Below are 13,519 nucleotides of genomic sequence, written 5' to 3'. Positions count from 1 at the left end.
TGGTTCTTTTGAAAGAATAAACAAAATTGATGAACCATTAGCCAGATTCATCAAGAAACAAAGAGAGCCCTAACTGGTTTGGATCAGTGGATAGAGCGTCTCCCTGAGGACTCAAGGATCCCAGGTTTAATTCCAGTCAGGGGCATGTACCTTGGTCATGGGCACATCCCCAGTAGGGAGTGTGCAGGAGGCAGGTGATTGATGTTTCTCTCTCATCGATGTTTCTAACTCTCTATCCCTCTCCCTACCTCCCTGTAAAAAATCAATAAAATATATTTTTTAAGAAACAAAGAGAGAGGATGCAAGTAAATAAAATCAGAAATGAAAGTGGAGAAGTAACCACTGACACCACAGAAATAGAAAGGATTCCAAGAAAAATGCTCTGATCAACTATATGTCAACAAGCCAGACAATTTAGATGAAGTGGACAAATTCCTAGAAAAATACAGTTTTCCAAAACTGACTCAGGAGGATTCAGAAAGCATGAATAGGCCAATAACAACTGTTGAAATAGAAGCAGTAATAATAATAATAATAATAATAATAATAACTCCTAGCAAACAAAAGCCCGGGTCTGGACAGTTTCAGAGGAAAGTTGCACCAAACATACAAAGTAGAACTAACACCTATACTCCTCAAACTATTTTTAAAAATCCAAGAGGAAGGAACACTTCCAAACTTTTTCTATGAGGCCAGCATTATCCTAATTCCAAAACCAGATAAAGACACTACAGAGAAAGAGAATTGTAATCCAATATTCCTGATGAACATAGATGTTAAAATCCTCAACAAAATATTATCAAATTGGATCCAGCAATATATTAAAAAGATCAGACACCACAACCAAGTGGAATTTTTTCCACGGATGTAAGACTGGTACAATACTCACAAATCAATAAACATGATCACATAAACAAATTGAAAGACAAAAATCACAGGACCATATCAGCAGACATAGAAAAATCAACAAATTCTGACACCCATTTTTGATTAAAAAAAAAAAACAACTCTCAGCAAAGTGAGAATAGAGGGAGCATATCTCAATATGATAAAGACCATGTATGACAAACCTACAGCAAACATCATACTGAATGGGCAAAAACTAAAAATATTTCCCCTTGCCAAAACCGGTTTGGCTCAGTGGATAGAGCGTCAGCCTGCAGACTGAAAGGTCACAGGTTCGATTCTGGTCAAGGGCATGTACCCTGGTTGCGGGCACATCCCCAGTGGGAGATGTGCAAGGGGCAGCTGATCGACGTTTCTCCCTCATCGACGTGTCTAACTCTCTATCTCTCTCCCTTCCTCTCTGTGAAAAATCAATAAAACATATTTTAAAAAAATAAAAATGAAAATATTTCCCCTAAGAACAACACCAAGACAGGGATGTCCACTTTCACCACTCTTATTCAACATAGTACTGGGAGTCCTAGCCACAGCGATCAGACAAGAAGAAGAAATAAAAGGCATGCAAACTGGAAAGGAGAACATAAAACTCTCATTATTTGCAGATGACATTATATTCTACCTAGAAAACTCTAAAGGCTCTAAAAAAAAAAAACCCTACTAGAACTAATATTTGAATTTGGCAATGTAGCAGGATACAAAATCAACACCCAAAAATCAATGGCTTTTTTTAAAAATATATTTTATTGATTTTTTACAGAGAGGAAGGGAGAGAGATAGAGTGCTAGAAACATCGATGAGAGAGAAACATCGATCAGCTGCCTCCTGCACATCTCCCACTGGGGATATGCCCGCAACCCAGGTACATGCCCTTGACCGGAATCGAACCCGGGACCTTTCAGTCCGCAGGCCGACGCTCTATCCACTGAGCCAAACCCGCCTCGGCATCAATGGCTTTTTTATACACCAATAATAAATTCTCAGAGAGAGAAACTAAGTAAACAATCCCATTTATCATTGCAACAAAAAATTAAGATACTTAGTAATAGCCTTAACCAAGGAGGCAAAATATCTGTATTCCAAAAACTATAGCATGTTGAAAAAAGAGAAAGAGGAAGATAAGAACAAGTAGAAGAATATACTCTGCTCAGTGATTGGTAGAATCAACATCATTAAAATATCTACCAGGTTTTACCAGTTAATGATGCGGATTGTTTCAATAGATGGATTTTCACATATGTTGCTATGTCTGTGATTCGATATGTATGCTATTTTGTTCTATTGACAACAAGTTTCAAAACTTCATGTGTCAAATTTGCTGAAGGTGTTAACATCATAGATATTTTTACATTTAAAAATGTTGAATTTCGTGCCACAAAAAGAGAGCATTTGCTGGAAGTTTTCATTCATTACTTTATTTTGAAGAAAAGTGCTGCTGAATACTTTGGGAAGCTTATGGTGAACATGTTCCCTCTCAAGATATTTGTGAGCACCGGTTTAAATGCTTTAAAAGTGATGATTTTGATGTGAAGGACAAAGAACGTCCACATCAACTGAAAAAGTTTGAAGACCAACAATTACAAGCATTATTGCATGAAGTTGCATGCCAAACTCAAAAACAACTTGCAGAAAGATTAAATGTTGCTCACCGAACAATTTCCGATCATTTACAAGAAATGGGAAAGATTTTAAAGGAAGGAAAATGGGTGCCACATCAACTGAACGAAAGACAAATGGAAAACCGAAAAGTCATCAGTAAAATGTTGCTTCAATGGCATGAAAGAAAGTCTTTTTTGCATCGAATTGTGACTGGCGATGAAAAGTGGATTTATTTTGAGAATCCCAAATGCACAGTATCATGGGTTGATCCAGGTCAACCTTCAATATCAGCTGCAAGGCCAAATCACTTCAGAAAGAAGACAATGCTCTGCACTTGGTGGGATCAGGAAGGTGTGGTGTATTATGAGCTTCTAAAGACAGGTGAAACCATTAATACTGATCGCTACTGACAACAAATAATCAATTTGAACCATGCTTTGAACATGAAACGACCAGAATGTTCCAAAAAACACAGCAAAGTGATTTTGCTTCATGCTGTCGCACCATCACACACGTCAAAACCCGTTAAAGACACGTTAAAAGACCTTGTATGGGAAGTATTAACCCACCTGCTGTATTCAACAGACCTTGTTCCTTCAGATTACCACTTGTTCCAATCGATGGCACATGCACTTTCTGAGCAGCACTTCAAAACATATCAAGAAGTGGAAAATTGGGTCTCTGAATGATTTGCCTGAAAACAAGAAAAGTTCTTTTGGGATGGTATCCACAAGTTACCTGAAAGATGGGGAAATGTGTAGCTAGCGATGGGCATTACTTTGAATAAAGCGCTTTTGATGTTTCTCTTGAAATTATCATGTTTTCTTTAATTATAACACCCAAATTATTAAGCAGTACACCGGTACACTACCCAAGGCAATCTCTCAGATTCAGTGCAATCCCTATTAAAAGCAAGGGCATATTTCACGGAGCTGGAACAAATACTCCAAAAATTTAGATGGGATCAAAAAGACCCTGAATAGCCGCAGCAATCTTGAGAAAGAAAAGCAAAGTTGGAGGAATCACATCCCAGATTTCAAGTTATACCACAAAGGCACTGTAATCAAAACAGCCTCTTACTAGCACAAAAGCAGGCATATAGACCAATGGAACAGAACAGAAAACCCAGAAATCAACCCAAGCCATTGTGCTCAATTAATATTTGACAAAGGAGGAAAGAGCATACAATGGAGTCAAGACAGTCTCTTCAATAAATGGTGTTGGGAAAATTGGACGGAAACATGCAAAAGAATGAAACTAGACCACCAACTTACACCATACACAAGAATACACTCAAAATAGATAAAAAGACTTACATGTAAGTTGTGAAACCATGAAAATCCCAGAAGAAGCCATTAGCAGCAGAATCTCAGACATCTCTGATAGTAATATGTGTACAGATACATCTGATAAAGGGTTAATATCCAAAATATATAAGGAAAACATACAAGTTAACAAAAGGAAGACAAATAATCCACTTTAAAAATGGGCAAATGACCTAAATAGACACTTCTCCAAAGTAGACCAAGAGACATATGAGAAAATGCTCAAAGTCACTAATTTTCAGGGAGATGCAAATTCAAATGACAGTGAGCTATCACCTCACACCTGTCAGAATGGCTACCATCAACAAATCAACAAATGACAAGTGCTGGTGAGGATGTGGAGAAAAGGGAACTCTTGAGCACTGCTGGTGGGAATGCAGACTGGTGCAGCCACTGTGGAGAACACTATGGAGGTTCCTCAAAAAATCAATTATGAAACTGCCCTTTGATGCAGTGATCCCACTTCTAGGAATATATCCCAAGAAACCAGAAACACCAATCAGAAAGAATGTATGCACCCCTATTTTCATAGCAGCACAATTTACCATGGCTAAGATCTGGAAACAGCCCAAGCGCCCATCAGTAGATGAGTGGATAAAAATAACTGTGGTGCATTTATACCATGTAGCAGTAAAAAAGAATACTATGCAGCAGCAAAAACGAAGAATCCTTACCCTTTGAGACAGCCTGGAGGGACCTGGAGAGTATTATGCTAAGTGAAACAAGTCAGTCAGAGAAAGACAAGTATCACATGATCTCATTTATATGTGGAATCTAAGTAACAAAATTAGCTAGTGAATGGATTGGATCCAGAGACATGGAAGCATGGAACAGTGTTCAATCTCAGAGGGAAGGCAGGGGAGGGTGAGTGGGTGGGAGGTAATCAAGCAAAGACCTTGTATGCATATATGCACAACCCATGGACACAGATTTTAGGGTGCTGAAGGCCTGGGGTGGGGTGGGGCCAGCCGGAGGGGGTTAATGGAGAGAAAGGGGAACATATGTACAGTAATACTGTCAACGATAAAGAATACTATAAATAAATAAATAAAACCAATAAAAACATTCTTGAAAATAATAATAAAATAAACTCTAAAGAAAATACTCTGGAGGCTGAGGTTGTATATACGTGACACAGGATTGGCCATGTGTTAGCTGTAGCTCGGAAATGAGTAACTGGAGCATGGGTTACATTACTCTCTATAGGCTTGCAAAATGTACAAATTTCATCACACAAGTCATTCCAGAGTATGGAAAATTGAGCAAAACTTCCAAAAGTTATTTAGGAAGCAAGTATAACTTCTTTATTTAGACCAGGTAAAGGTATCTCAAAATTCTTTCTTTCTTATTATATTACTTGAGAATATTATTTAATGGCAATATTATTTAGAACGGGGATGCAAAAATTCTCCAAACGTTACCATACAGAATTTGACAATATATACCAAAACTAAATGTGCATTTACCTGTGACCTAGTATTCCACATTTTAAGGCTTACCCTGAAGACACACCCACAGCGATAGGAAGACACATAAATGCTAATCAATGTATCGATTGAAAAAACATGGGATAACCACACTGTATTATGTAGCTATAAGAAAGAATGAGTATGACCTTTGTACATGGATAGAGGGTGCTTTCCTATGAGTACATATGATGTGAGGGGGTTTGGCTAAGGCAGTGGTTCTCAACCTGTGGGTCGCGACCCCTTTGGTGGTCAAAAAAACCTTTCACAGGGGTCGCCTAAGACCATACTGCATAGCAGATATTTACATTACAATTCATAACAGTCGTAACATTACAGTTATGAAGTAGCAACGAAAATAATATTATGGTTGGGTCACAACATGAGGAACTGTATTTAAAGGGCCAGAGGTTGAGAACCACTGGGCTAAGGTCTATGATACCATGGCCAGTGCCTTCCCATTTCATCATCAGGAGGCTTTTCGGGGTAAGAAAGAGAGGGCCTGAGGCAGAGCAGCAGCAGGGCTCCCCTATTGCTGCCCTGGCCAATTTGCAGTCCAAGGCATGTCCTGAAACTCCTCGCATCCTAGTGAGGTCTGAGGCAGAGTCTTCACTTTCTGCTTGAAGAAAGCAGCCAACCTTGTAACTAGTCAGGAGCCAAGGTGGGGCTCCTGAGAGCACAGTGCATATTAGTAACATGTTTGTGTGCCTGTACAACATAGGGAAATTGGAGATTTAACCTTTTCCTTTTTCTATTTTCAAGATTGTTCCGTTCACGTAGACTTTTATTTTGCTCCAGAACCCAAGTGTATGAGTGACATGGATCACACATTTACTGGAGTTTATCGGGTAGAAAAAATTGGGAATTTTGCCTTAATGGAACAAATTGAAAATCCTTGGGCCATTCCTTGTCATTTGGAACAAGATAGATAGCATGATATGGAAATATGGATTTTTGTGTAAAAGGAAATTACCCCAGAGTAAAGTCTGTGTGATCATGAGATGTGAAGAACAATGGAAAATATGGCCAATTGCTAGTTTCAGTTTCTTTGTAAAATTGCACATATGTACCTGGATTGACTTAGCTTCTTCAAGAATGTAGGAGAAATGAAATCCTAATAAGTTTGCCTTCCTGTACACTGGCTCTTTCCACGTCCAAATATGAACTTGGCATCTGCTCTTTGGAATGAATGCTCTTGGTATGTACTGGGGATGCTAAGAAAACTAGACCCTACCTGCGCTGCCCATAGAATTTTAGAGTCTAAGTGCAGCTTTCTTAGAATGTAAGTGGTGAGATACTCCTAATGTACACAGACCAGTGAAATTAAGGGGTCCGAATGGGGCGGGAGGCTCCAGATGAGGAGTCTAGTGTAGAATCTGTGAGGTGAGGTTAGGGAGGCAGTTAGAGACTTGGGAAAGTGAAAGTCATGTGGTGGGCGGGAACCTTAAGGTCACAGCATGTATGGCACATCGAGGCTGGGATAATGGTGGGCAGGGACCACACCCTCAGACTGTGGGTCTCAGAGCTGAGAGACTTGCACCTGGACTGGAAGATTACTGTTACAGTTACTTTGGAATGATGAGTAACCCAGAGAGAATGTCCACCTGGGACAGCGTTGGGATGCATCCCGTGCTCCTGTCCCAGTGCAGGTGAGCAAAGTGCACAGGGTGGGTGTTTGATGCACATCATCTTCAGGGCATTTCTCAGGGGGAAAAAACACACATGATAATCCCTGACTGGAAACCTGGCAGCCATTGGGCTGTTGCTCTTTGTGTGGGTTAGGGAATCAGAGCCCATTCTATTGAAATGGCATTTAACATCTTTAGGTGCAGACTTGCAGTGATGGTGCAATGAATGAAGATAGGGGAGGTTTTCATTAATGGTCAGCTAGGTCAGAAGAAAGTGTTAGTCTTTGAACCACTTCTAGAAAACTTGTGGTGTATTCAGCTGGGAAAATACACACAGACTTGAAATATAATTTAATGGGGGGAAATGTACTTTAAGTTTCTTTTTACATAGCTTTTTGTACAGAGTTTTGGTTACATGTCCTAGAGTGACACGTGTTCTCTAAATATAGACTTCAGAGAGAAAGGGAGGGATAGAAACATCAATGATGACAGAGTACGATTGATTGCCTGCCTCCTGAACCCCCCCATTCTGGGGATCAAGCCCACAACCCAGGCATGTGCCCTGACCAAGAATCGCATTGTGACCTCCTTGTTCATGGGTTTTGATGCTCAACCACTGAGACACACTGACTGGGAGAAATATATATATATATATTTAAATGCTTTAAGGTGAGTGGTATTTTCTGGCGGTGAAATCATCCTAATCAGAAACATATCAGACATTTTGAAAAATCTCAATGCATTCCAGGCACTGTGCAGGCGCTATACATACATTCCCCCCAATCCACCAGCCCTACAAGACAGGGCTTAGCAAAGCCCCTTCATAAATGCAGAACCGGAGGCTCAGGGAGTTCGCTAATGTACCTGAGTTCACACAGCTAGTAGGTGACAGAGCTGGGACCAGAACCCCTGGCCTGGATTTGTCCAAAGGTCACAGGGGCCCGATCCTTGCAGCTGGCCATGAGTCAGCTAATCCACTTTTGTCTACTGCTCCAAAATGTATGTCAAGTGACCAAAAGAAGGACCCGGGGACCAAAAGAGTTGATTGAGTGACATAACCAGAAAAATGAAAATCAGAACTGAGTAAGACTTGAGTAAAAGCGATGAGATCATAGCGAGTGACAATATGATCATTGACCTATGTGAAGCCAGATGCCCTCAGAAGCCCAGTCAGGACTCACAAACATCTGGCTCTATCCCCCGACATAGAACGTGAATCCTTTGCAAATTCCCTAAGTCTGGCTGCTGAAGAGAAAGAATGTATCAGCTCTCTTGCCCCTGACAACCATGGCCTAGTCTTACATCAGCCACAAAACGGGAGCCATTTTCTGCAAGATGTGCAACAGGGAAATAGCTCACGGGTTTGCAGGGAGGTGACATTTCCCAGGAGGCCTCTAACCAAGAGACAGAAGCCAAGACCAGGACTCCCGTGAAAGAGGGCTGAGGAACCAATGACGCCACAGTGTAGGGGCCAAGCAAAAACCCAGGAGGGTGACCTCCGTGCAGTAGGAGTCCGAGGCTCTGACAGACATGGTGCAGGCTGCCAGTGAGGAGCAGCAGCAGGATTCAGCCAGGACAGTAAGGTCCTGGAGACGCGTCCCTGTTGGCTCTTGCTGGAGGCCCGAAGGGCCATGATCACGTGGTAAACGCTGAGTCCAATGGGGAATTCTCGGCGAGAGGCACTGTGGTGTAAGACAAGCAGTGTCAGGAAGCGGAGGGCGGAGTGACCGGACCGGCCAACTCTCAAAGTGAGGGCCCTGGTGTGGACTGACGGTAGCCCCACAGCGTAGAGGAGGTCTCACAAAATCTCCTCTGCTGTCCTCCCAGCGGAGCCCCTGGCGCGCATGTCAGGCTGATTAGAGGCTGGGAGGCCTCAGGGACGTCAGGGCCTCTGACTAACAGGGACGTTTTCCACTTGGCAGAGGGAGGGAATGTGGCTTTTAGAAGAATGCAACTATGAGAAGGTCCTGAGTGGTGTGGGGGCACCCCCAAACTAGAAGGGGCCAGAGAGTCGAGCACTGAGCTTAGCCCTGGAAAACACAGAAGAGCAGGAATCCACGCATTCCACCCGAGTATTCTAGGGGGGGACCCAAGGCCAGGTGTGCAGAGACAGGAAGCTTGTTCGTCACACAACATCCCCACGCGAGAACACGCAGTGCTAAGCGAGAGCATGTCTCTCTCAACGGGAGGCTCCCGCAGCACCGCCCCCTTCCTGCCTGGGAGACCCAGACCCCGCTTCAGAAGGAGGGCGTCCTCACTGCCCGCCTCACTGGGTCTCAGGGGAGGGCAGACTTTGTGGACGCCAGACCCACTTGTGTCAGTAGAGGGAGGCGTCCAAGCTCTGCAGACATAAAAGTGGGGATTCTGAGTGACGACCTGGGGCCCACGGACCCTAATCCTTCAGGCATCCGGCATCAGGCGCGCCCTGGACAGCCCCGCGGCAAAGGACCCACCAACTTCTCCTTGGGTTGGGGACCTTCCAGCCATTACTCCTGCCTAGAGGTTGGCTGAGGACGGCTTTGAAGGACTGGCCTGGCGTCAAGGTGGGAACCGCGGACGCCACACAACCCCAAAACAAAGGCAGGCCCCCCAACCCTCCCCTGCCGTGATCCCGACAGGCCCCAGCACAGCCCTGAGACTGCGGCCTGGAAAGTTTTGGGGGGAAGGCCTTGCGAGGGAGTAGGCCCGACCCTACTGACCGAGGACCCCTGGGCCCCAAAGGGATTCAAGATGGAGGCCGGGCGCTTCCAAGCAGCCCTCTCGGGGTGAAAGGGCCGCGCAGGGCAGCAGCCCCCGTACTCAGCTCTAGGGACCGCCCCGCCAAGGAAATAGATAAAGAGCCACCCAGCCTGCTCTCTGGCGGTCACCCCGCCAAACTCAGCAAAGGCTGCCGGGAGCAGAGTGGGCAGGCTGCGTGCGGTGACCCTTACTGCTCAGGTGGTGTCTCAGAGAGGCCAGGGCCTTGGGGTAATGGAGGAGGGTACAAAGAGAGCCCCGGTCTCTACCAGGGTCCAGGGCTGTTACACTGAGGGAGGCTGTGGGACTCCTCCCAAAAAGGAGGGGGCCAAATAAAGTCCCAGCCCAGTGTTCCCCCTGGGAGGCTAGGGCTCTTCGCCATGATGAGTTGCACTAGCTTCCTCCAAGGTCATCTCGGGGAGGTGACAGATCCGGTCAAAGGGGGCAACCGCAGGTCAGCGGAGGGAGGATTTCCTGTTAAATTCGTGTTGTGCAGGTTTCAGGGACAGACCGTTGAGGACTGTGGGCATGTGCCACCCTGTGCCAGTGGGGCCACAAGGAATCCTCCCTGCCTTAGCCAGTGTGCCTCCGGGTTGGATGGTCGGCCTACACCAAAGGCTCCTGGAGTTGGTCATCTGTCAATGGGCAGGTACCTAGGTGGAAGGTGGATCCCTTGCCCGGTTTGGTTCATGAGGGAGCAACCAATCGATGTGTTGCTCCCACATCAATATTTCCTCCCTCCCCCTCTCCCTCCCCCTCCCCCTCCCCCTCCCGTTTCCCCTCTCTAAAAAAATCCACAGAAAAAATGTCCTCCTGTGAGGATTAACAACACCAATGAACAAAACAAGAATCCTGTCCATTTTCAGCAATACATTATCACACCTCAAGGATAGATGTCAGGCAGGGGTGCCCATCAGCCCTCACTCAGGGTTACCGGGGAAGTTAGTGCCTTGGTCTGAGGGGAGTGGTACCAGGCCAGCAGAAGGAGAAATAATGACCTCAGCATGCGTCCATTTGAGACCTCAGAATTGGATCCTGTGTGGAACCACCTACCACAGGACCTCAAGCTGCTTGCCACAGCCTCCATACTTGAGAGACCATGGTCAGTCACATAAGATCCACTTCATTTCCTTTTTTTAGAGCTCAGGTAGTTTGGCTCTTACTATGAGGTGAAATCTAGCAATGGAGAAGCCAACCAAACATAAACAAAGGGGCCATCATAGTATTCTTTGAAACCCTTTGCTATCAGCTCAGGGAATCTCAGGGAAAGGCTGTCAGCTTGAGCATCCCTCCTCACTTCTTTATATCAAGTTTAAGGGAGGTGAGATGCTCAGTCTGAAGTTCCATTCAGGAGTCAACCAAAGGGGAGCAGTGTCAAGCCTTACAAGGAGCCAGGGTGAGGAGCTTGAGTGACAACTGGGGTTCCAAAGGACCCCACTCACCTCTCAGCACTGGGTGGCTCCTGATAGGGAGGAGGACTCCCCTCCAGTTCCTTTTCATGGGTCCCAGGGAGTTGCAGGAGGGAAGATTACCAGGCTCTTCCCAGAGTGGACATGATAATACTGAAAATTAACCAAGAGGACCCACACATTCCAGATCCAAGGGTGTCACAGTGGTATTACCTAATGTAACCTGAGTAATTTCTATGTAGGGCTGGTATGATGTAGCACGCGACTCACTCTAAAGTCTCTCTGGTTGTTCTGTAGGATTCTTAAGGCACAGGGGAACAGGAGCCTAGTTGGATCCTAGAGTAGTGCCTTCAAGGAAGCCTGCAGAGGCAGCCTTCAATAAAGCCAAGGGGGAAGCTACCTGTTGAAGGTGCTCACATAACTCTGTCTCCATCCCTCAGGTACCCTAAGCCGCTGTGCATTGGCTCACTACTGTCTGCTGTCCTGAACAACAGCCATCATGCCTCGTGGTCATAAGAGCAAGCTCCGTGCTAAGGAGAAACGCCGCCAAAACAAAGCTGAGAACCAAGATGTTAAGAATGCTGAGGCCCCTGCAGGAGAGGAAGGAGAGGCTGCTTGCTCCTCTTCCATTTTGGGGGAAGGTCCCTCAACCTCCACTGGTGCTGGCACTCTCCAGGCACCTCAGGGTGCCCCAGCCACCACCAGTGCCGCTGCAGGTGCTTCCTGTGAAAGATCTGCTGTAAAAGCTAAATGCCATGTTAGGAAAAGTAAAAATTCCTCCCAGATCTCAACTTCCACTGAGATCTGTGGCCTAGATCTTATAAGTAAGAAGGTGATTCTGTTGGTAGAGTACCTGCTGTATCAATATACAGTGAATGAGCCCATTAAAAAGGGAGACATGCTGAAGATCATCCACAAATGGAACAGAAAGGACTTCCCTGAGATCCTCAAGAAACTCTCTGAGCACATGGATATGGTCCATGGCCTAGAATTGAAAGAAGTCAAGCCCAACGGTAACTACTACACTCTTGTGGATAGTCAAGATGACACCAGCAACGGGAATCTGGGCAGCGGCTTCAGATTTCCTAAGAAAGGGATCCTGATGCCTATCCTGGCTGTGATCTTCTTTAATGGCAACCGCACCTCTGAGGAGGAGATCTGGGAATTCCTGAATATGATGAGCGTCTATGATGGAAAGAGTCACTTCATTTTTGGGGAGCCCAGGAAGCTTATCACCCAAGATTTGGTGCAGGAAGAATACCTGCTGTACCAGCCATTGCCCAACAGTGATCCTCCACGCTATGAGTTTCTATGGGGTCCAAGAGCCTATGCTGAAACCACCAAGATGAAAGTCCTCGAGTTTTGGGCCAAGTTTAATGATACCGTGCCCAGTGCCTTCATAACCCAATATGAAGAAGCTGTGAAAGATGAGGAAGAGAGGGCCCGTGCTGCACTCAAGGCTGCCGCTCCTTCCAAAGACAGTAGGTGCTCCAGGGACATGTCGAAGCACAACCCACAGCCTGAGTGAACTCTAAGTGGGGTCTTCAGTTTTGGGATGGAAAATCCTGTTAAGCAGTTTCCTAATGTGCAAAATATATTGTTGGCTTACTTTGTGTTTGTTGCTTTTATTTTTGCATTTTGAATTGGTGTTCTTTTAGACAGAATCTTTATTTAGATCCAGAATATTAGTATATAAGTCTATGAATAACATAGATTGCAAATTTATTACCATTTTACAGGTTAGTAGTAAGAGTTCTCTTTTTGAAATAGAAATTGAAAATCCTTCAAAACTTTTTTTGATCCAGAACAGGATAACATGGCTTTAGGATAGGAATATGTTTTGATATATGCAAGAACTTTACACCAAAGTAGGTGAGAACAATAGATAGATAGATAGATACATAGATACATAGATACATAGGTACATAGATACATAGATACATAGATGACAGATGATAGATAGATAGATGATAGATAGATAGAAGTATAAAATGAAAGTTGGGCACTTCTGTTTTAATTTTTTGTTCATTTACACTTGACAACAATATTCTATTAGTGTCAGATGTTACAACATAGTGATCAGACATTTATATAACTTACCATGTGCCCACTCCCATAAGTTGAATACCCATCTGAACCATAAGAAGTTATTACAATGTTATTGACTATGTCCCCTATCCTGTATTCAGCATTACCTGTTTCAGCCAAGACATAGACGCAAACTAAGTGTCCATCTGTCAACCAAGGAATAAAGAAACTGTGGTTTATCTATGGAACAAGTCACTTCTTATTTTCCTTACTACATTTCGTGCTGTGTTTTGTAAATGTCTAAGATATATAACCTGGATTTGCTTGTGCTTTTCAAGAATGTTTGAGAATATAAATCTTAGTGAAGTGAATCAGACCTCTTCATTCATGGCTTTTATTTTACACAACCATTGAGCTTCAGCTCT

At 44.3% G+C, this 13,519-nt stretch overlaps 1 protein-coding gene across 1 annotated transcript; it reads left to right on the top strand.

Moving 5' to 3' along the window:
* Positions 1-11,565: 11,565 nt before the first annotated feature.
* LOC132223682 (melanoma-associated antigen B2-like) lies at positions 11,566-12,594 on the top strand. The gene has a single exon (XM_059678740.1). The coding sequence runs from the start codon at positions 11,566-11,568 to the stop codon at positions 12,592-12,594; it is 1,029 nt and encodes a 342-aa protein (XP_059534723.1).
* The last annotated feature ends 925 nt before the right edge of the window (positions 12,595-13,519 follow it).

The sequence above is a fragment of the Myotis daubentonii genome, chromosome X (assembly GCF_963259705.1).
Source record: "Myotis daubentonii chromosome X, mMyoDau2.1, whole genome shotgun sequence".
NCBI lineage: Eukaryota > Metazoa > Chordata > Mammalia > Chiroptera > Vespertilionidae > Myotis > Myotis daubentonii.
The sequence above is the reverse complement of the archived record's forward strand: the minus strand, read 5'-3'. Positions and strand labels throughout refer to the sequence as shown.

Bases quoted from the DNA above. Each gene is read 5' to 3' on its own strand.
- LOC132223682 (XM_059678740.1), top strand. From the start codon at position 11,566: ATGCCTCGTGGTCATAAGAGCAAGCTCCGTGCTAAGGAGAAACGCCGC.